General features: G+C 46.1%; 1 protein-coding gene across 4 annotated transcripts in view; it reads left to right on the top strand.

Annotated features, from left to right (window-relative positions):
• The window catches only part of LOC144944586 (CUB and sushi domain-containing protein 1-like), a 785,462-nt gene that overhangs the window by 206,906 nt on the left and 554,908 nt on the right, over positions 1-23,648 (top strand). For all 4 annotated transcript variants that reach the window (XM_078872870.1, XM_078872887.1, XM_078872877.1 and 1 more), the window contains exon 2: positions 13,284-13,500. In XM_078872870.1, the coding sequence (XP_078728996.1) occupies positions 13,284-13,500 (217 nt within the window). The remainder of the gene's footprint in view (positions 1-13,283; positions 13,501-23,648) is intronic.

Here is a 23,648-nt window from a genome sequence, read left to right as displayed (position 1 = left end):
GTGAGTTTTTTGCTACGGGAGGAACAGCACAGAACCCAGAGCAAACCCATGCAGAAAAGGGGGAGCACATATAAACTTGGACGTAAAGATGCCCGGAGTCAGGAATTGAACCCAGGCCCCTTGCTGCTGCGTGGCAAAAGTGTTACCACTGCCCCATCCTACCGCCCCATACATATATCACCCTTACGAAAGCACTCGCCAGTGCCTTATACAATAAGAGATATACAGAGAGAGAGAGTATAGCAGGCTAATATGTTGGAAAGTTGCTCCTATTCAGAAGCAAGGGAAGGCAGCCTGATTGATTCTGAGACTGCGAAGAGCGGTGCCTTGTAAACGTTTACAATTTAGAAGTTGACATATGACCAGATTTCCATTAGCAGATATTGGGCAGTAAACAAAACTCCTGAACAGTCAAACACAATTATGGATATTTCTTATTTTTTAAATGCCGCTGCACGTACTATATCAATATTAGAATGCGTACGCCACAGTTGCACGAGGCAATGTCACAATCCATGAGCCACTTTGTGGGAGTAACTGTTGAGCACCCATTGTTATGTTAAGTAAAGCCATTTATCATGAGCGGCAGAGCATTCATATCGCGGAGCGTTTGCAATCGGATGACAAAACGTGTGGGGGGGGGTGGGGATTTTTATTTTTACATGCATTGTGAAACTTGAACAGGTCCAATATATATTATCCTAAAAACATACAGCCTGCACGCATAATACTTGTTGAAAAATATAAATAAGAATTGTCTTTTTAGATTTGTTTTTTATTGTTGTCTCCCTAAACCCCGCCCCGGGATGTTATATCCCGATTGTACAATCGTTTGTCTTGAGACGAAGAATCCATTCGGATCTCTCAGAGAGCAGTGAAACCATTCGTGATTGACAACGGCCCACTGAAGCGGACACCACAGAGCTACCTCCGAGATGTCCTTCAAGTGACCTCTGGCCCCACACACACGGAAGGGGGCAGCACTTTCCCACCCGCTTGGCCACGTGACAGCAATGTTCGTCATGGGACAGTGAAACCAGGGATTTACAGTTCTCAGAGCTGAGATTTATCTGCATTAAGTGCAGAACCAAATTGAATGTGATGGGGGTTTTTGTGTGTGTGCAGTCATTGGTAACCAGGCTGAGACGATCCACTCGCAGCACGTGACAACCTGGCTGAACCAAAGGCAGCAGCTGCACGATTTCAGACTTTTCAGTGGTGTTATTCTTGTTTAGCCTGTTACGTAACGCGCAAATTCGCTGATGCGGCAGGCTTTTATTCGTTAATTATGCTGTGCCACGGCTCTTCTATGATCCCAGCCTTCATTCTGCACTGACCAGCATGGTAAAGTACGGACAAATAGTCCGCACGACCCAGATGGTGTGAGAAGCCCCTCAAACAGCAGTGCATTGACACGCGGACTGTGCGTGTTCCACTCGAGTCCGTCACCGTCGCCACTGTCGACCAAACCCCAGAACGCGTTTCTCACTCAGCCTGATGTCTAATGAAGCCCTGCAGGATACTGTAACGCAGAGCCGGTTACCAAACCTTGGCACACATCAATTGCTGCCACCTGACGCCCGAACACAGATGCAAAGCTGTCAGACTGTCCGGGTCAAACCCAGACAGGTGGCAACCCAAATGTACATTCGCCAGTGGCGTAAGGAGCGTGGGGTATGCAAGGGGGTGACCCCTCACCCCACGGTGGTGGTCAAAGCTATGAGTTGGCGCCCCGCCTGGCGCCGATCGTTCTGTTGTCGTGTCGTGCAAGCGCAGCAGCGAGGACGAATGCGCAGAAGAAACAAAACTTTTAAACTTTGAGTAGCGCGTCGTGTAGAGCTCGTCGAGAGGAATAGATTGCCGTATCGTTCGCCTCCAACAAACATAAAATGACGTCGCAACGCAGTTTATGCGAGAGCCGGGGGCTTATGGGACCCCGGGGTCCCGCCATGAGGTTCAAATTGCAGCGCAGAACTCCACCGTCACTCACCCTCGTCCCTGCCAGATGCCGCCGCCGCCCTTGCAAAGTCGCTACCCGTGGGCGTCGCTGATGCCGCGGGAATTTCCCCATCGGCCGGCGACCTCTGCCTGCCACTCAAACGGCGGTGCTCTCAACTCGCCACCTTCCGTCATTCACAGATCTCCGCCCACGTCAAAGCGCCCCGTCCCAATAACATGGCCAACCTCTCTCTTGATTGCAACGCTGCCATCGTGAGGTCCCGGGTCGGTAACGCTGTCCTGCCAAAGGTGTTCCGAGCGTCTCCCTGAGTGTGGCCATTTTCCAGTCGGTTCATTAAACGATGAACTCCCTGACCCCTCGACGCATATTATTGTTGTTGTTATCATTACTGCTGCAAACACTTCCCTTCTCCTAACACTAAAGTGGATACCGTGTGGTTTTACAAAGTGCTTTCCGTAGCCTATCAAATAGTGCCATGCCCGTACAAACATCCCCCTCGAAGACATTCGAGCGAACTCCCCCCAGTACGTTCCACACTACTCTGCAAGTAAAGTCCCCATTCGCGTCCTGCGACGTGCTGCCGGCTTTCTGCTGAAAGGTGTTGCGGCCTCGCCCCGAAAACCGCGTTAATCCACTGGGTTTTAAGAGAGCCCATCCTCCGTACCTCCCAGGTGGCTAGCCTTCACTACCTTCCTACTACGACTATTACTCTGTTTGGTGAGTTTGTTTTTCCCATGAAAGCCTCAATTTAATCTCAAGATTATGTTTCAAGAGGATCCTGCAATAGGAGGAGGCTCCTCCTCCTATTGCAGGATCCTCAGCATTTGAATGTTTGGCCAATACCAGTTCCATTGTGTTTGTGGTTTTTTTTTTACCTGGAAGCTGCAATGCCTAAACCAAGGTCTTAGCTAACAAACACTACATCATCCTAGCCCGGGTCTCTCCGGTGGAAACGATCAATTGTGCTTCCTGAGGTTTCTATCCCTGCCTTTAGCGGGCGCATAGTCAAGTGTGACATTGAACGCAGAATGGGTGGGGGGGAAAAAACACTCACGCTAAAAAGCCAGCCTTACCTAAAACCATTCTCGTGTTTCTTATAATAAATTAAATAAATCCGAGTATCGTGATGAATGTTATTTTATTATTATTATTGTCTTCCCCCCCCCACGAGTATTTGAGTCCTTGTGCTATTGACATCGTGTCATGGAACAAAGCATTCGTTTGGAATGTTTGCAGAGGAGCGCAACGCCGCCCTCGTGTGTTACCGAACGGCCCGCAGGGGAAGGGCAACATCGCGGACGTCTTTGGGAGATTACTTCGAGTGACCTCTGTATCCAGATACTTGTGTGGGCACACTTTCCCACATGCTGTGCTACAGATAAATGACTCTTGCATGGCAGCCAAATTGTTTTTTTTTTCAATTATCTTTTTTATTTTAATTCGAATTCAAGAAAGGTACGTGCTGGATTTTCTTGTTGGAGTAATTGGTCCCCGGTATCAACACTCATCGGACTCGAGGCCCATGCTGAACCACGGGTGACAGAAACTCCGACCCAATGCCGGCACCTCACTGGTTCCAGCTTCTTGGTGTCCACCTCATCACCTCATAGGGTTCAAGTTCTGAAATATTTGTCCCTTTCTTGTTACGAATGTTTCAACTCAAGACAATAAATATACAGGCGTTCCTGCAATTATAATTTTATTCAATCTGCAAATGTCTACAAACACAACGTCTGCTAATAGAGGTATTTTTGGGGGTTAAATCACGTAAATATGTGCCATTAAACCCGCCACCACCCAACAGCCAATTAGTAAGGTTTGTCACGTAAACAAAACGTGCCAATTAGTTGCTACTTCAGCACACCGCTTGTGTGTTGCAGAGCTGGTAATTACAATCAGCATCATCAGGCGACAGCCAGAATTGTTCTCATCAGGCGACAGGCTTGTTGTAACTACCAGCGAAACGTCACGGTGCTGGAATTGTAAAAGTCGTGGTGGGTTTACTCGCCAGCACACCGCTTTGCTTGGCACGAGTGACTGGCACATTGTGTTTACGTGACAAGCCTTACTAATCGGCCGTGTCGGGTGGTGGCGGGTTTAACGACACATTTATAGTTTAACGAGATCTAACCCAACGAAACGCCCCTCTATTTGGATAACATTGGTCACGAAAGCCTCCTGCTCGGTGGTAAACTGACAAAGCCCCCCCCCCTACCACATAGGAGATCATCGCTGCCCAATGGTTAAACAAAATCTGACTCCTACCCATCTGTAATCCCACACTTTCTTTCCCTTGGGCATACTTTCTCCGATTGTTTATCCTATTCGGTAAGATTATTGATATAAATACCTGACCTGGATTTCGTAATTAACATATTCCTCCAGAGGTACCGGCTGCCTTCTCTGCCCCGTGTAATGGAATGGTAATAGCCTTTGCCGGTCCCGCGGCAACCGTTCCTTGTTCCCATGCATCTTTGAAAACCCCCCACGCACCCCCATCCAGCATCTGCCTCCTTTCATCAGTACCAGCGGTGGCACTACACACTCGTGCTTGCCTGACCAAGTTTCAGCGGTTTTAATGATTTCTCAACCTTTGCTAGGGTTACCTGTCTCTGCGAATCTTTAGAAAATACTTTCCCCCATGCTGCCTGATGTTTCCCATTGATTCGGGTAAGTCTTGTGATTCCTTCATTTTCAAAGGTCGCATAACCCAGCGCTCTCATCTTCCAGAATGTCACCATCTCCGAGTGTTCTGAGGTGCTGCATGCATTACTGGCCCTACCCCTTGACAGTGGTGTGCGCTTCTTAATCGCGTCTCAAAATATAGCAATGCATGCACAGATATTTAATTAGCACCTTTCACAACAAGTTGTTTCCCCCTCTAGGTGCTTGACGATCTAAAAAAAATGGCACAGGCACTTTAAGTGTAGAACTCTTAATAAAATACATTAACACTTTTTGCAGGGGCAAAACACAGACATTATATTCAGAAGGCACGTTACCAATTAGGGCAATGTAAGATAGAGAAAAAAAACACACAATAAGATGGACTCTTGATTTCTTGCTTGGTTTGGGCCAACCAGTTCCACGGGTGATGTCGATAAAATAAAACAGAGCGCTGTGTGCCTTAGATGTCAGATCAACTCGAGGCATGGTCCAGCATCCGAGAAATGCAGATTAAGGACAGGGGGGTGATGGAACAACCAGGTCTCAAAGATTAGAAGGCTGCCAAGCAAGCCATGATAGGGCTTAATTAAGAGGGAGGCGTAAACTTGATTCTGGATGCCTGTGTAGTTCCTCTTATTCTTCGTGTCTCCTGCCCAACCTCTATTGCACATTTCCCAGAATTGTGGCGCTGCAGGGCATCTCACGAGATGAGCCACGGTTCCCTGTGTAGTTGGTGACAGTCATCAGGTGTGGTGACGCTAGGACAGCATTGATGAGATTTCCTCGTGGCGTTCCGGCGTGTTTTGTTTGTGCTTCGAGCTTCTTCTTAATCGTCTTCTTCGTCTTCTACTTCGTCTTCGTCTTCCATCTCCACTGCCTGCCGCTACCAATTATTTCAACGCCCCTGTAAGATTCTCTCAATACTCTGCCCTTTTTCTCCTTCTACTTATTCTGTCTCCTTCAGAGAGAGATGTTGAACGGTTTGTTTTTTTAAGTTTACTCAATTTGTCTAGTTTCTCTTTTTCCACGGGTTTCTCTTTTTCATAATTGGCAGCCCAATACACAACGTAATTACGCTTTGCCACGGGCGAATGCGTGGAATTTTATGCAACAGATGTTTAAAAAAAGAAAATTAAATTAATTTACGTTTATTTTCATGACACTAACGTGCAGTAGTGGACTGCTACTGCTGATGGTTTAAGCCAGCGGGTGGGGAACCTTTTGTCTGCCAAGGGCCATTTGGATATTCATATAACATCATTCGCGGGCTATACCAAATTATCAACTTAAAAATTAGTCTGTTATATTTGGTAAAACATTTAATTAACTCACCTCTAATGCGATGGCTGGAACTGCTTCTCTTTGGTGAGGCGTGTGATGTTAGTTGGTATTGATGATGTTGCTACTCGCAACTGCGTTTCCAGGTTTGCTCCTAGATTTAATGAATTTCGAGTCCCGCCTGCCGTTGCCTTGGCAGGGCCAGGCCAAATGATTTTGCGGGCCTTATACGGCCCGCGGGCCGGACCTTCCCCACCCCTGGTTTAAGCCACTTCGTTGAGCTATCATTTGCGACCAGGTTGCTTGTGAAAAATAAGCTAATAGCTCAGTGGGCTTTAGCTGGTAAAATAAAAATCATATTATTTGGTTCTTTCGGTAAAGTCACGTAGATAGAAAAAAATAAAAGTAAATAAAAAAAAACGACGAAGTTTTGATCACAACTCCAATTTATTTTTTACTTATTATTTTTTCTATCTACGTGATTTTACCGAAAGAACCAAAGCATATATATTCCTGCAGTCACGAAAGTTTTAAGTCAAAAATAAAAATAAGTTTAGTCTTATTTTTAGTGATTTGCTTACCTTTCCTATACTTTGCACTCCTATCGTGTTTTTGAATTATTTGTTGTTGTCATTTTCTGACCCGCCCCTAACTGAACATCTCTGTCAATAAAATAAAGCTTTGTAGTTCATCGAATTCCTCCAGTATTAAAAATTATTCTGATTGATTCAAAATAGGGAATGTGATTTTTGCAATGGTCGTTGTGTGGAAGTCTGCCCCACCCCTTTCCGCCGCCCCCCTCCCCCGCCGACCCCCACGCCCCCACGCCCCGACTTGGGCCACCATTCAGGATGAGCACCACTCAAGAAAAAACACTCGACTTGAAAACGCGACCGCAATTTGTGCCCCAGATGTAACAGCATTAAATTTGAGGTCATTTAAATCTGTCAGATGCATTGTGAGCTGCGTTGCGTTGAAAGGGTTTTAAGTTGCCATGGAATACATGAAAGTGCGTGCGGATAATCAGAAACACACGTGGGTCATTGTCTACGTGAGATTCATCCAGCCTTTTTTTCATGATCGTCCCTCAAACTCATGGATTTTGTTGTCAAAACACTGATTGGTTGTTAAGTTCGCAAAAGCGTTCAATATTAGGAGGCGCACGTCTGCATGATTTGATAAATCACAATATTTCCATCAGAGCTCCCGTGGGCAATCGCACTCTATCGTGAAGGCTAATTAGAGTGCCAAACTAACACGCGCACATCCAAGACCATCAGGTCAATATTGATTATTTTTTTAAGCTTGTCTTTTTAAAGATAATGCACCTGATTAATTTCCAAAGGTGACAGCAGTTGCGCCCCAAGGAGAGATTTGCTTGGAAATAGTTTTTTTTTCTCTCCACGTACTAAATACATTGTGCTCATTAGGAACACGTTTACAGCAATACGTAGGCTTGAAACACGCATTAGGAACACGTTTACAGCAATACGTGGGCTTGCAGCACGCAGGAAAAGGGAGTAATGATGTGCTGCGCCACTAACCCCGTAAAACTTAAGTTAGATTCCCAGCCACGGCTAACGTCAGCGCCGAGTGATTTCTGAACTGGTCCTTGCCACCCCTTGTCCTCTCTCCCCTTGCCAACCTGTAATGACGAGAATGGTGAAGTATGGTTTACACAAAAACCCCATGAACAGGTGGGCCTTCGTCCAGCGGTAGGTTAATACATGGCTTTGAATGATTAAAGCAATAGTAATGATTATAAACAGGTTATGCTGGGTAATATTTCTTGAATTCACTTAAGCGATAGTCACACGATTTTTTTATGAGTGTGTAGGCAGGGGGTATATGCGGAGGGTGCTTAATTCTGTAAAATCAATGAATGCTAATAGCCCACAGACAGGGGCTCCAGCGATATAATTTCTCAAGATACAATATCAATTTTCCCGATATGGCGATTATCGTGATATCGGTGTCAGACAACTTTGAAACTGTTGCATATGTTTATGTTGTTGTGCTTTGCTCTACTTTCAGCAATACTCAAATAGATGTAATCGCCTCCCTGAGTCTTCTAATCATTATTGCAACTGTATATCCGTAACTCTTATAACACACGACTCCGAATTATCCACAGACCCGCATCGGTCTGTGAAAATTTTGTTAACTACAGGTCAATTATTGCCATCATCCGCTATCCATCACGGATAAGAGGAGTCACCTAGACGTGGTCACAGCGATGCCAAATCTGCTCTTATAATACGCAGGCTCTGTGGGTTCGTGGAGTGGGGTCAATTTGCTGGGCCCAAACACACAACCCCAATGGGAATCTGCGACTCATTCATGCATGCACGGTGGTGGTTGCCAGAGGGCGAAGTGAAAAGTATACTCAGTCGCATAAATGCATGCTTCAGGGAAAACCGCTGTTGGGTTTAGCAGGAGGGATAGGCTGCAGTGATCAGTTTAACACGTAGCCTTTCGCGACCAATATCATCCAGACCGGAACAGAAGGAGGATTTCTCCGCAACTCTGGCTGTCGCCTGATGATGCTGGTTGTTGTAATTACTGGTTAAACGTCACGGTGCTCGAATTGTAAATGTTGTAGTGGGTTTACTCTCCAACACACGACCGATGTGCTGCACTAATAACTAATTGGTATTTTTGTTCACGTGACAAACCTTACTAATTGGCTGTGTCGGGTGGTGGCGCGTTTAACAACACATTTATAATTACGTGATCTATCCCAAAAAAAACCCTCTATTTTGGATGTAGTGATCAGGTTGTGATAGCCCAGGGGTCGGCAACCAAAATAACAAGAAGAGCCTTTTTTCCGAATTCGGTAAAAACGAACTCAATATTTCAAGAGGTGCAGCAATGCAATGTGAATACGAGACGTCGCTCCTGAATAAATAATAATGGCACGAAGTAGTCTTTAAAGCGCCGCATGCGGCTCCGAAGATGCAGGTTGCCGACCCCTGTTTTGGACGGACAGCTTACGGAAGTGGAGCTCGACATTTGAAGGAAGATCTTTGTATTTGTTGAGTCGTATTACAGCAAACGTTGATGTGTCTCATTCTTAGACAAAGCTAACAAACGTTTGAATATTCCAAGAAAAAATTACAAATGTTGCTGGTGAATATTTAATGTGTTATTTGAGTGGAATGAATGTTGCGGGGAAGGTTTCTCTCACGGCTCAGCGTTGCCAATTTAAACCTCGTGGCAAGGCACTGATTGACAGGCGTGAATGGAGGGGTTTTGTGGCGTTAGTTTGAAGGTAAGCACAGCTGTGTATACCACCATGATTTTAAAAAATAATATAACACCTATTATCCGTGATCCGCTTATCTACGATTCCAGAAGTGACTTCCATGGAATCCTTGATGGTGCTTTTCTGCAATCCTTGAATCCCAGCAGATTGGCTGAATAGTGCATGATGGGTAATGCATAGTTCATCATAAGCATGGCACTGCTGCCATAGAGAAGGCCTTGTGCTGCAGTGCTAGTTCTGTATGAGGAGTTGTTGCACTGTAGAGCCTATGGCAGGGCAAAATAATATCGGTGTTCAAACCAGCTGGAATAACTACAGATCACGTTGCCCCTGATCACCCTTAACCAGGCGTTGTCATAGTAAATGGTGCGTGTGTCTGCGATAAATGCAAAGCGAGCGTCGCAAACCTCCATGCCACAACATCGCGGAGCTTAAGGAGTTCCCAGCATCCAACGCGTGTGTTTACTGTGATAATTATTATTTATCATGGCTCGGTTCAGGATTGGCTCTTTTCTCAAGTGGTCCGGCTTAGAGGCAACGCGCACGGCCCCAGCCATGCTCGGGGGACTTAGCACGGAGCCGAGCCTGAGCCAAGCCACGGCTGAGCCGCTCGTGCGTCAAGCAAACTGAGCCTGAGCGTTGTCGTGCTGGTGGAGGCCGAGCCAGAGCCAAACTGTAGACTGAGAATACGGCCCTTCCATCACGGCTCATTCTGGGTGCAGGCATTGACACCGGGCCACGTGCAGGAGGGCCCTCTGATTTCATCTCCCAGATACTCTGTAACTGTTTGCTGGCCTGCTTTCTAGCGATGCCCTTCCATAGCACGGACATCAGGCACCGAGGGTTCAGCGGAACTCCTTCGGTTTGGATTGGCAGAGGTAGAAAAGTTGCATTAATCTGACTGTGAGACTTGGGAGAATGAATGCGATGCCCTAATTTAATTTATAATTATAAATCTCACGGTAGTCTTAAGTCTAACCACAGGCATGAATACTTGAAGCTTTGTTTTTAATCCGCATAAGAAATGTCTCCAGCCTGTGCACATGTGGGTAATGTTTTTTAAAATGTAAATCCATATGTGGAGTTTGACTTCTATATTTGTGTGGGGTGGCAGGGGTTCGCTTTGTCCCTCACATTAGGAATCGCGGGTATGTACAATTCATGTTTTAAATATTATTTGTAAACTACTGAAAATGTATTAATAAAGGTGTCCAGTTTGGGGTGACGGCATTGCCCCCCCTCCACCGCCAACTCCGCCCATGTGTAAATCACAACATACTCAGGAGCATTCGTGATTCATCATATTTTCCAAACCAGATCTGTTGTTTAAACTTTCCATTTACATTGCTACCGAGGGAAACCACGGTTCTCGTGGGTGGCAAGCACCACCGCCTTTGTCTCCCCAGTGGCGATGTTTACACACCGCACTGAGCACTCATTTGAGGCTGAGTGGACCGAGGAGGAGACCCAGGACCGTTTCAGAAAATCTCCACCGGTGTTGGCCGGCAGCAGGAATCCAACTCGGGTCGCCGAGTTCATAGCGCAGCGCGCTAACCGCTACACTACCGCTCCCCACACACACTCACAGCACACCGACACACACCGATGTACGTACACTGTTCCACACGTGGCACACGTGGTATTTGCAATGAGCTGCCTCCTTCACATTGCTCCCCCCAGCTCTGTGTACGGAAACCTGCCACGCCAGTATTCTTCGCTCCAATTTAGGTCTCGGCAAGGTAAGGTAATTTACCCCTTTTTACCGGGTAAAGGGTAAACATGCCAAGGAGTAAGGTAAAGGGTAGGGTAAAGGTAGCGTGGAAGAATTACCCGGTAGGGTAAAAGTAGCGCGAAGTATTACCTGGTAAACACCTTGTTTATCGTAAACACCTTTTTTACTTACTAGCCTGTTTACCTACTACCTTGTTTGCCTACTACCTTGTTTACCTACTACCTTGTTTACCTACTACCTTGTTTAACTACTACCTTGTTTACCTACTACCTTGCTTACCTACTACCTTGTTTACCTACTACCTTGTTTACCTACTACCTTGTTTACCTACTACCTTGTTTACCTACTACCCTGTTTACCTACTACCTTGTTTACCTACTGCCCTGTTTACCTACTACCTTGTTTACCTACTACCTTGTTTACCTACTACCTTGTTTACCTACTACCTTGTTTACCTACTGCCCTGTTTACCTACTACCTTGTTTACCTACTACCTTGTTTACCTACTGCCCTGTTTACCTACTACCTTGTTTACCTACTACCTTGTTTACCTACTACCCTGTTTACCTACTACCTTGTTTACCTACTGCCTTGTTTACCTACTACCCTGTTTACCTACTACCTTGTTTACCTACTGCCTTGTTTACCTACTACCCTGTTTACCTACTACCTTGTTTACCTACTACCTTGTTTACCTACTACCTTGTTTACCTACTACCTTGTTTACCTACTACCCTGTTTACCTACTACCTTGTTTACCTACTGCCCTGTTTACCTACTACCTTGTTTACCTACTACCTTGTTTACCTACTACCTTGTTTACCTACTACCTTGTTTACCTACTACCTTGTTTACCTACTGCCCTGTTTACCTACTACCTTGTTTACCTACTACCTTGTTTACCTACTGCCCTGTTTACCTACTACCTTGTTTACCTACTACCTTGTTTACCTACTACCCTGTTTACCTACTACCTTGTTTACCTACTGCCTTGTTTACCTACTACCCTGTTTACCTACTACCTTGTTTACCTACTACCTTGTTTACCTACTACCTTGTTTACCTACTACCTTGTTTACCGACTACCTTGTTTATCTAATAGCCTGTTTACCTACTACCTTGTTTACCTACTACCTTGTTTACCTACTACTTTGTTTATCTAATAGCCTGTTTACCTACTACCTTGTTTACCTACTACCTTGTTTACCGACTACCTTGTTTATCTAATAGCCTGTTTACCTACTACCTTGTTTACCTACTACCTTGTTTACCTACTACCCTGTTTACCTACTACCTTGTTTACCTACTACCCTGTTTACCGACTACCCTGTTTACCTACTACCTTGTTTACCTACTACCTTGTTTGCCTACTACCCTGTTTACCTACTACCTTGTTTACCTACTACCTTGTTTACCTACTACCTTGTTTACCTACTACCCTGTTTACCTACTACCTTGTTTACCTACTACCTTGTTTACCTACTACCTTGTTTACCTACTACCCTGTTTACCTACTACATTGTTTACCTACTACCTTGTTTACCTACTACCTTGTTTACCTACTACCTTTACTTACTACCCTGTTTACCTACTACCTTGTTTACCTACTACCTTGTTTACCTACTGCCTTGTTTACCTACTACCCTGTTTACCTACTACCTTGTTTACCTACTACCTTGTTTACCTACTACCTTGTTTACCTACTACCTTGTTTACCTACTACCCTGTTTACCTACTACCTTGTTTACCTACTACCTTGTTTACCTACTGCCTTGTTTACCTACTACCCTGTTTACCTACTACCTTGTTTACCTACTACCTTGTTTACCTACTACCTTGTTTACCTACTGCCTTGTTTACCTACTACCTTGTTTACCTACGGCCTTGTTTACTTACTACCCTGTTTACCTACTACCTTGTTTACCTACTACCTTGTTTACCTACTACCTTGTTTACCTACTACCTTGTTTACCTACTACCTTGTTTACCTACTACCTTGTTTACCAACTAACTTGTTTACCTACTAGCCTGTTTACCGCTCGCTAAAAGCTCCGTGGCGAAGTCCGTGGCCTCCATTTTAAATGGGAATCATCGAGAGTATTCTATAGATGAATAAAGCGCTCTACCTAGCATTTACCTGTTCTAAACCTATTTCATGTGTAGCAGTACCCCAGTAATTACCCTTTAATCGGGTAATTTGTATGGGGTAAGGGTAAAAGGTAGGGTAAAGGTAGGCTCGTTGCTTTTGACCTTTTACCTTACCTTGCCGAGGCCTACTCCAATTGTGCGGCAGCGTCCGGAAAACGATGACAGCCGGCGTTCTATGATGATGACATAACGCGGTGCGTGCGTTCATCCCCGTGGCCGTGCTGCGTGTGCAGGTGAACTGTGCGGAGGGTTGCTGAAGGGCAGCAACGGGACGGTGGAAAGCCCCGGCTACCCCTACGGATACCCCAACGGGGCCAACTGCACGTGGACCATACAGACGGAGGAGCCCAACCGGATCCAGCTGGTCTTCCTCTCCTTCGCCCTGGAGGAAGACTACGACCTGCTCGCCGTCTTCGAAGGCCAGCCCAGCCAAGGGAACCTGCGCATGAGGTAACGCGGTTTGGGCTCGTTGTGCCGCTGCTGCGTTGCACCCGTTAAGGGGATCGCATCAAGCCCCGCGAATCGCTGGTGGAAGGGCCTCCACTAGAGGGAGCTCTCGAGAGCCCACCCCCCCCCCCCCTCTATCGAAGGTACTTGGCCTCCTCTTCAATGCTGCGATGGACATCTTGGAAGGTCGTGGGCAGGTACCCACGACTTCAACCCCGCCGGGTACGGCCTGCTGACCGGATTGCTGTGGTGAACCCGCGTACACGGCTGGGTTGCACAGAGGGTCGGGGTGGGGGTGGGGAGGGGGATTCAGGAAATTCGCCCCATTGTTTATGCTTTGTCGTGCCGGACGGTCGAATTGAACCGGAGGACATTCGGCAGTGCAAGGTCGGTGCGCCGAGCCTCTGATGACGAGTATACGCACGCCGTTCCGAATTCAGTTTCAAGTTGCACGTGGAAGCGAGAACTCACGAGACCGGGAGAGTCTCGTTCGCAAGGGTGAGCTGGGTCACGCAAATGCACAACAGCAAAATAAATCAAATGTGAGGCGAATAGAAATCGGAGCAAAACTCACCGTTCACGTGATAAATCTAAGATATTGCACGAACATGAAATGACGTTTAACGATACATTTTCCACGTAGTGCAAGTTGGCTTGGGCGAATACATTTATGAGACAATTAAAAAATTAAGTGACAGAAACGCTAAAGAAATACAAGAGGTTGTCATTGAAAAAGGAGCACCACTCTCATATGCCCTAAATTCTGTTAATCCGTTGATACGTGAGTAGCTCCTTAACAAAATCCCTGCTGCAATTACGAATAGCCCGATGGAGGCAAGGGTTTTGTGGCTCGAAAAAAACTCAAATCCACGAGGATACAAGGGGGCCAGGAGATGGCAGTACAGCAAGTGTGTGTGTTTGTGAACCCGGTCCGTGTGGGATTTTGTTTTTTAGTGAGCTCTGAACGGCGTTTTCTCGTCAAAAGGAGCATAACCCATCCTGCGAACTGCGGTCATCCTCGCAGCAGCAGGTTTTGGCTGCTGGCCATCAAACAAAGACGGTCACTCCTTTGCGCGCACTCAGATGCGCTTCTGCGTCCGTCTGGAACGCTCTTCGTTCCGATATTATGAAGCCACTGGAGCTAGGCACTTTTAAATCATCTCGTTTGAAAACTAATTTCTTTATACCTGCTTTGTATGTTTAGTTTGTTGCCCTTCTCCCGCACCTCCAATGAGCATGGTTGGCTATGTACGGCGCGAAAGAAGTTCAACACATATACTTGCATACATTTGTTAAGTGAAGCGTCCCATTTTAGCCAGTTACCCTGCTGTGTTGCAAGTGAGGTACGAAGAAATAGGCAACAACGGAACAGAACGCGTCTGAGGTGCAGGCAACAACAGTGGCTGAAGAACAGAAATGAGCAATTAGTAATAGACTAAACGTGAGGCACATTGCCTGTGCATCTCTGCTGAGCATGGCTGTATATGTACGTTGCGAGAAGAAGTTCAATGTACACACACATACACAACAATAATAACAACAACCGCCATTTGCCACTAAGTGGCAGTGACGTCACCACGACGCTTGTGCCAGGCCATGTGCACCTTGAGGCCACGTGAAGTGTCGAACGCCCGCTGGCAGGAGGTCACGGGGCAGACCCAGGTGCCACGGGTCGACTGACTGAGACGACCAAGACGACTGGCTGATGCACTCCTGTGCCCCCTACTGTGCCAACGTACTGTGCAACCAATTCGGGGGCGTTAATCACAGTCACGGAAGGACAGATCTGGGCTATTATATATGTAAATTACAGTATATACATTTGTATATATTGATTGTTGTATCAAGAGAACGGGGCTGGCACACGTTCCCCGAGCGCACAGCAGTGCCCCACAGGAGCATGGCAAGGGCCTCCGGTGCGCGGATTGAAATTACGAGGCCGCACTTCCAATCCCCCCCCCTCTCCCGTCATAGAACGACACCCGGAACCCCTGCGGACCCCTGTGCAGTTATACCGCCTGCACTCCCGACGTCGCCGCAACATCAGAATGCTCGCTCGTTTTCCTCTTTCTGCCCATTGATGATCAGCTGCATGACGTAGCGCCGGGGTTCCAACTCAAATTCAATTCGAAGGGCTCATTCACAGCCAAGGCAAATTGATTGGCACCGCACCCATGCCCACAGTTTCCTTCTGGCAGACCCCACAGCAGCAGCAGCTGCTGTGGGTTATTCCGCTCATGGATTTATTTCAATTGATGCTGTGATTGTTAGGGCTCCCCTATAACAGCAAGTGCCCTTCTGTTTACTATATCTTAGAATCAACACTGAGTGGCAGCTCTTGTATTCATGGGTTCTCTCTCAATAATTCTGTTTTTTCCCCACTTGTAAAAAGAAATAAGCCTAAATGAGAGGTTCGCCAAACTTTTCAATTGCAGGCCCCCATGACAAAGAGTCGTGAGGCTTAGTGAGGCTTTCATGGGAAAATAACAAAATTTTTACAGGAGATGACATTTCCCTGGGCAATCTGGCTTGGCCCCGTGTCTCTATCGTGGTTCTTATCACTCTTTCCATCACGAATCCCTCATCCCGCGCTGGAATAATTCTACCACCAAACACATTTACATCTTCCTGCGCACAGCCTCTGTCCAGCTGCTACTGCTCAGGCAAAAGTTGAGTTCATATTCAACTACCAATTCACCTTACTCGTGAATATTTCATTGTAATTTCCAAAACTGCCTCAGAAAACTGTTAACTTAAATTTGCCCCTTTCAATGCCCTCCTCTTTCCATTGTTAGTGACCCTAACTTTAACGTTAAAACCTTGAACCTGTTTTTCTGTTATTCCGCTGTAGACAAACCAGGGCCGATCGTGACCTGTGTTTCCAGCCATGGCTCCAATTTAGTTGTGTAACCGTTCAGTTATCAGCGTGTTCATATCGTGGCGATCACCAAAGCCTTATTTTGTGATTCCTGTCATCATCTTGTATACATGTCAACCTAGCTCCCCTGTTATCTCCACCAGTTAGCTTAAAAATTTCACGTTATATTGTCATGCTGGAATGCACTTTTTCTCAACTGTCCCCAAGAAAGATGACCAATTTACTCTCTCAAACCACTGGCCAATTTGACCTCACTCATGTTCTCTCAAGAGCTGTGGAGTCTATAATTGCTGAGGCAATTGTTCAATCATTTAGGAAAAGATTATCTAATTAGTGAGCCCCAAACGGGCTCAATGAAGGTCACGCAGCAGCTGTCCTCCGTCCTCCCGTGTCCCATCTGAGAGTTATGCCCCCAGAGTGCCTCAGCGAGTCAAGACTTCTCACTCTGAACTTTGCTCACGTCTCTGATAGAGAATAGCACTCGGGACGGTTCTAAAAGCTTCCATCCATTCAAGCAAACTATTTGCTCTTGCATTGCTATCTTTTCATCAGGTTATTCTGTATCTACCATTATTTATGGTTTCTGCTCTGCCACATTTCCTATTCAAAAGTATAACCCAGGGCTCTGTCTTGTCCTCAGCCGTTTTATCTTGTTTATTAATTATCCACTTATCATCGCGTGCAAACCGATCCTCTGTGGCGGCGGCAATGATGACATCACACTTCATTTCAGCTCTTCGTTCAAAGCTCCAGCTGGTCACTCCACCTTCAGCAGCCAGAATAGATGTGGGTGCCACGCCAAGGTGTTAACCGTTGCCGGTTCCCTAGCAGAGCCACGATAAACTTGTCACATGTCACACTTCTAAGACGCGGGTACTCAATGTTTCCACGGCGCGAACACAAACACCACCTCGAATCTCTTCGTCGGTCTGTTCCACCTTATTGCATGGTCTTACTCAAGGACTGTGTGTCACAAAAACCTCAGTACTTGTACGTAGATCAATTGATTTGTGAAATTTTTATATTTATTGATGCTATTTTGTCGCGAAATGGAATTCCCAGCACGACCTGGAAATTCCCGCAAGCACATTTATTCTCTTTACTCACGTGAATTGGCAAAATAACACGACGAATTGCCACACAACGCGCATCTCACTTGCGCGTGTCTGCGAGCGAGTCCCACAGTAGGCCTGCGACATCTCAGATGAGTTGCAACCTCCAGTCCACGCTGGGGTTTGTCCTGGAGACTGCCTCCCTCTCATCCACTAGGCCCCATGGATGTAAGCGGATTATAACACAGTCTTCTGACTTTCCTATTTGCCACGCAAAGTCATGGATGATAGGAAGGGCTCATCCTCGAGCAATGGGGGGAGAATTGTGCATCCGCTTTATTTATTGCACAACAGGGGTCATGGATAAAATGCCCACGAACTACCTCTGCAGCGCCTGCTTCTGTGGGCCATTCTCTAACGGGACGCTGCTGGCACGTAATGAATAGAATTAATGAAAACGGACCTCCCCACATCCTTCACCTCCCCACATCTCTCATCTCTGCACTCCAGATGATCCAACATGCCCACGGGCAGACTTCTTATCCGCACACGTTAATGAGACCACATTATCCCAAGACACCATCCCCTCCGCTGGCTCCGAGTCCAATCCCTGTGCGGTATGAGGCCATGTAACCACATTGTACTGTTTGAGATACGATTGTTACAAATATCCCGTGTCCACATTGCTACGACTTGTTTGCTGCCACGTGTGATTTATTTCACGTGGCATACGATATGCGTTGCCTCGTGGCTTCATCTCAAACCTGTTTGGCTTAATTTGCAGCTATATTCTAAGCCAGGAAGACTGCGACTCCCACACACACACAGCTACTTCGAGTGAATGCTAAACATTCCCCAGTGTTCGTGGAAAACAAACACTGCCCTAATTAGGTACTTTATTTCAGGAGTATATATTAGCTTTCAGAGTTTTTCAAGACGTCCAATATCATTCCTATTAAAACAAATATGCATGCACGATTTCCCATGATGTGTGAGAGCCGCAAATATAATAAAAACAAATATACTGCACAAAGAAGTTTCCTATGATATAAATTATGTATTAGCTTATGGAGGTAGTGTCATTATTTTGCTATTTATATGGGAAAAAGAACACAATTATGTGCGTGTATCTAAATAGAGAGACACGTCATTTGAGCTGCTTCTCAGAGCAGTTTTATTTTCTATCGAAACGTAACGGTGGCTAGGAGATGTTATCTCCCTCGCCTGATGTACAGGAGATCCCAACCCTGACGCCTGCTGTATATTTGGAGTTTGCGTCTCTCCCACCCCGTGGTCGCGTGGATTTTTCTTCGGGTCCTCCGGTTTTTCCCTCCACATTTAGAATCAACATCACGCGTTTAAATTATTTGGCTGCGATAAAAGTCCACACGATGATGATGAGCCACTTCGTTGAGCTCTCATCTGTGGCCAGGTCGCTTCTGACAAAGAACTCCGTAGCTCAGCGAGCCTTACCTGGTAAAATAAAATAGTTAAGTTTTCAGTTTTTCCATAGAGATCACAATAAACATGTACAATACATACAATCGTTTTCAAAGCTGGTCACAGTTTGCGAATTCATCTCGGATATATTTTCATTGTAATTGCATAAATGAACTACTGGAAACCATTCTACTGAGAACCACGTTCCTACGCAGAAAACAACATCCACACAAATTTTCTATTTGGAAAACACATTGTGAGAATATTGAAACGGTAAACAAACACGCACGAGTGTGTTAATGTGTAAATAGTGTGACTGCTGCTTGCTCACTCCGCTGCTAGCGGAAGAGCCTCCACTAAAGGGAGATCTAGAGAACCCCATCGAGAGGATACTTGGCCGACTGTTCCACATGTGACCTGCCAGTCGACTAACTTGCATGTAAAGAGGCAGGTGGCTGCAAGAAACTGCTGCACCGAAATTGCAATCTGTAATTCACCAATTTGATCTCGCTGTGCGGAAATTCCAACAATGTGTGGAGTTTCTTTAATCGAGCAGCGTGGAAGAGTAGGCCAAGACACCCTTGAGAGGGGTTCTCTAGTAGAGCTCCCTCGGAGGGGGCCACTTTCGCTAATACGACATTAGTGCGAGGACCGCCACACGTTTGAAATCATTGGGGTTTGACAGAACGATGATGGGTGGGTGTTTTCATTTGTTATGTATTATCATGGACCACACACGTCAGGGGCCGCACTAAAGGCCACCAGCGGCTAACATTTGGCCCGCGGGCCTTCCAATGAAGAACAGTGATCGAATGTTTGGCCGGATAGAGGGGGCTAAATGGGCACAACACTGGCTGGAAATGAGACGAACTGATGCGGTACGGGAGGATTTGGAGCTGAGTGGACTTGCAAGTTGGTATCAGCGTTGTCAAGATCGGCCTCTTTGGAGGAGGCTCGTGAAGGACGCTACTGCGCATTTGGAGACAGTCGCCCACCAACAACAACGGAGGGCAGAGGAGCGACGCTCACAACAACGAGCAGTAGCGAAATTAAGCAAATTGGCAAAGTAGGGGGTACAGCTGGTGCATCGACCAGTCATCTCAGTCAGTCAACCAATGGCACCTGTGCCCGTCCCGTGATCTCCTGTCAGCAGTGAGCCATCGACAATTCACGCGGTCTGAAAGTGCACCTGGCCTGGCACGGGCGCTGTGGTGACGTCACCGTCACTTGGTGGCGAATAGCGGGTGTTGTATTGTGGGGGTTTTTACCAGGAGGTGTGAAAGGTTTGATTGAAGCGGAATATAAATGATGAATTGATGCGGCAATCGTCACGAAGCCAAGGAAACGTGGGATGCATGTCTTGAAGCCGTGCGCTGCACGAGCAGCGCACGGCGTCATTTGCATTGTAAGCCACTAATTATGCACAGTGCGTAATAGCAACACGCCACGAATACACATCAACATCGGGATTGCAATCTAATAATCTAATCATAAAGCTAGCGCCTTTATATGCATTGGAATTTTCAGATAAAATAACGAGCATATTCATCAAACTGGCCTTCTTAATGCAACATGTTTCCCCTCCAAGTGCAGTTTTTCATGTTTCGTGCAATGTAATTATGCAAAACAGCTGTCAACACAACGGACAGAAGCTGCTTTGAAAGTGCATGCATGATGCAGACATCCGCCGGTGCGCTTTTTTCAAAGATTATGCGCGATACGGCGCAGCGTGCAGGTGCGATCGGAATACAAAACGTCTCGGCAGCGCGCGCGGGGCATGAAATCATCCGCTATTGCGCATCGCCCCCTCTGTGTTCAGTACGTGTGTACGTCTTACTTCTTTCGCACCGTACGTAACCAACCGTGCTAATCGGGGGTGCGCGGGGAAGGACAACATACTAAACGCAACAAGCTGTTCTAAAGAAAAGAGTTTTCAATCTCCAGTGTGCAAAAGTACATAGCTCCAGTGGCTTCCTAACATCGGAAGGAAGAGACCCACAGAGATCCAGAGACTTATAGGACCGCAGAGACCCACATAAATCCATAGAGACCCATACTCATATGTATGTACGTATGTTGAACTTCTTTCAGAGACCTTACGTAACCAACCGTGCTCATCGGAGGTGCAGGGGAAGGACAACAAACTAAACCCAAGAAGCAGTTCTAAAGAAATTAGTTTTCAATAAAAAAAATATTTAAAAAATTAACCCGTAAATCCTTTATATGCGTGGCATCGGTTTTATTTTATTATTCATTTCTGTTTTTCTTGAGTAAGAGTTTCATTTTTATCACATTGGTATTTTAAATAAAATATGTAAAAAAAAATCCTAAAAAGTGCAAAATTTTGGGGAAAAAATGTCACGAAAATAAATTGTCACGCACAACGAGTCTGTGTGCAAAATGTCAGCTCGATTGGATCACGGGAAGTGGGTTAAAAAACGACCGAAAGATTTGCACGGTCGTAAGCGCGCAAGCAAGCAAGTGAACTTAATATAAAGGATTTTAAAAATGCATGACTTCCAGTGGCTTCGTAATATCGGACAGAAGAGCGTTCCAGACGGCCGCAGAAGCGCATCTGAAAGCGATGCGCGATGCAGTGACCGTTTTTGTTCGATGGCCAGCCAAAAAGTGAGGATGAGCAGAGTTTGCGTGTGCGCTTGCGATACTCGCCGTGAACCGTTTCATTGTAGAATCGACCGTTACTCAACCGCCACATACTATGGGAGATCTTATCCGCGACCCTATTACCCTTACGTAACTCTTATTATCCGCGGAATCTATAGGATTCATGGCAACCCCTATTGTCCGCGACCCTGTTCACACAATTATCCGCAACAATTACCTGCGGACGTGGAAGTACAATCTTGGATAACCCTGCGGATAATATTTAAAAGCCCACGTTGAATATTGGCCAACGTGGTGAAGTCCATGCGGTTAATAGGATCCGAGACTTTGGTCCTCTACATCATCGATAAGGGATTCAAAACTCAATACATCTTTTTGTTGTGTTTTTGAACAACTGGAAAATATCCAAACCCTTTCACGGTTGAAGTTCCTTAAGGATGATCGTGTCCCAGACACGTGCGCTCACTACGAGGAGCAGCTAATCATCAAATGCGTACGCATGTAATAACAGTGTTCATATGGGTTTTTTTTTTCAATCAGCACGGTCAATCCACAGCCCAGGTAATCTGCCCGCGGATAATTGGGCGTTACCTCGAAGTGCGACATTCGTCATTAGGCGCTGTCATTAGATGCGCAGCGGTGTTTGAAAAGCCGATTTATTTGTTTCCAGTTTTCTGGAACGAGCAGAGAGCATCTGCCATGACCCACCGGAACGGTGGCATTATAATTAGCATCCCGTCGCCACCGCCTTGCACAGAGTGCTGGGGGTTTCCTGTTTCCTTTCGCTTGAGTTGCGCTGGAACAGGACAATCATTATTAATCCCGCGTCGGAATGGACAACATTTTATGGAAGCACTTAAAAAGGTCGTCAATGAGCCATGTTTGGGCAAATCGATGGCCCAACTCGTCCATATATGGACCTGAACATGTTAATATAATGTATCATTAAGTCTGTCGTGGGATTCATTATATCCTGTTAGAGCGCGAAACATCTCACAGCCGATGTAGGTGACACTGCACTTTCTGCTTCGCAAGCGCACAACAAATTGAGCTACTCTGGGGCGATGCAAAGAAGCAAGATCGCCGTAGTTGAGCTTGCCTTTCACTTCTTTGGAGAGGCTCAAATATTCTGTTCTGTAACTTTTAAAGAAATTAAACCAGCACTGCCCGCACATTTTGCGTGGGATCCACGACCGTGGGTGGAGAGTGGGGGGGCAGAGGCGTGATGACGTCAGCCCGACGTGCAGATGTGCTCGGTGACGTCAACACCGAGCCCTTTGCCCGTGCGCCAGCCAGCCAAACTTTTTCTCTCATATACAGGAGCATGAATACCGTATTGTTTATGAGTGTAAGGATAGAGTTTTGCACATTTCAAAAAAACGACGCCTTTTAACGTGAAAGCATTTCAAAAACAAGGAACGACATTGGCGAGAAAAATTGAAACGCGTTTAAAACTCTCCATCATGCGCAGGTTGCAGTTTCAGCAGTCGGTTGGCTGAGAACCCGCAATCAATGGTAACTTTATTATTTTTGACATGCACGTGTAATTGCCCGAGCACACTTTTGCCCATTGATTTAAGGGATGAGGTTTTTTTGTTTTGTTTCCGAGTACGATGTTGCGATGTGGAGTCTGGACCATGTTGCGTAAATCCAGATGGCCGGCAGTAAATGAAGTGTGCGCCTCATTTGGTTCGCAAATTAGGGATACAGAACATCGCATGCAGATGCCGGACCACGGTGCCTCTAAAACATTACAGCTATAACTGTTTTTGAAAAATATAATGGCACGTCTATAAACATATATTATGTCTCCATCTCAATGTTTCATAAATCAAAATTCCAACTTAATACCTAAGCGGGCCAACACTGGATTTCCATACGTAACAAAAACACAGAATTTACAAGTATTAATTATTTTATACGTTGGATAATTAAAGCACTTTATTTTGAAGTAATTGAAAACCCGAAATGTCAGAAAGCCGTCAATAACGTTGACTCCTGTCACCCTGGCAACAGCGGCTGTTGCCTGGCCATCGAACAAAAATGGTGGTCACCACATCGTGCGCTTTCAGGTGCGCTTCTGCAGCCGTCTGGAACGCTCTTCCGATATTAGGAGGCCGCTGGAACTATGCACTTTAAATTCATCAACATTGCAA

The sequence above is a fragment of the Lampetra fluviatilis genome, chromosome 2, assembly GCF_964198595.1.
Source record: "Lampetra fluviatilis chromosome 2, kcLamFluv1.1, whole genome shotgun sequence".
Classification (NCBI taxonomy): Eukaryota; Metazoa; Chordata; class Hyperoartia; order Petromyzontiformes; family Petromyzontidae; genus Lampetra; species Lampetra fluviatilis.
The sequence above is the reverse complement of the archived record's forward strand: the minus strand, read 5'-3'. Positions and strand labels throughout refer to the sequence as shown.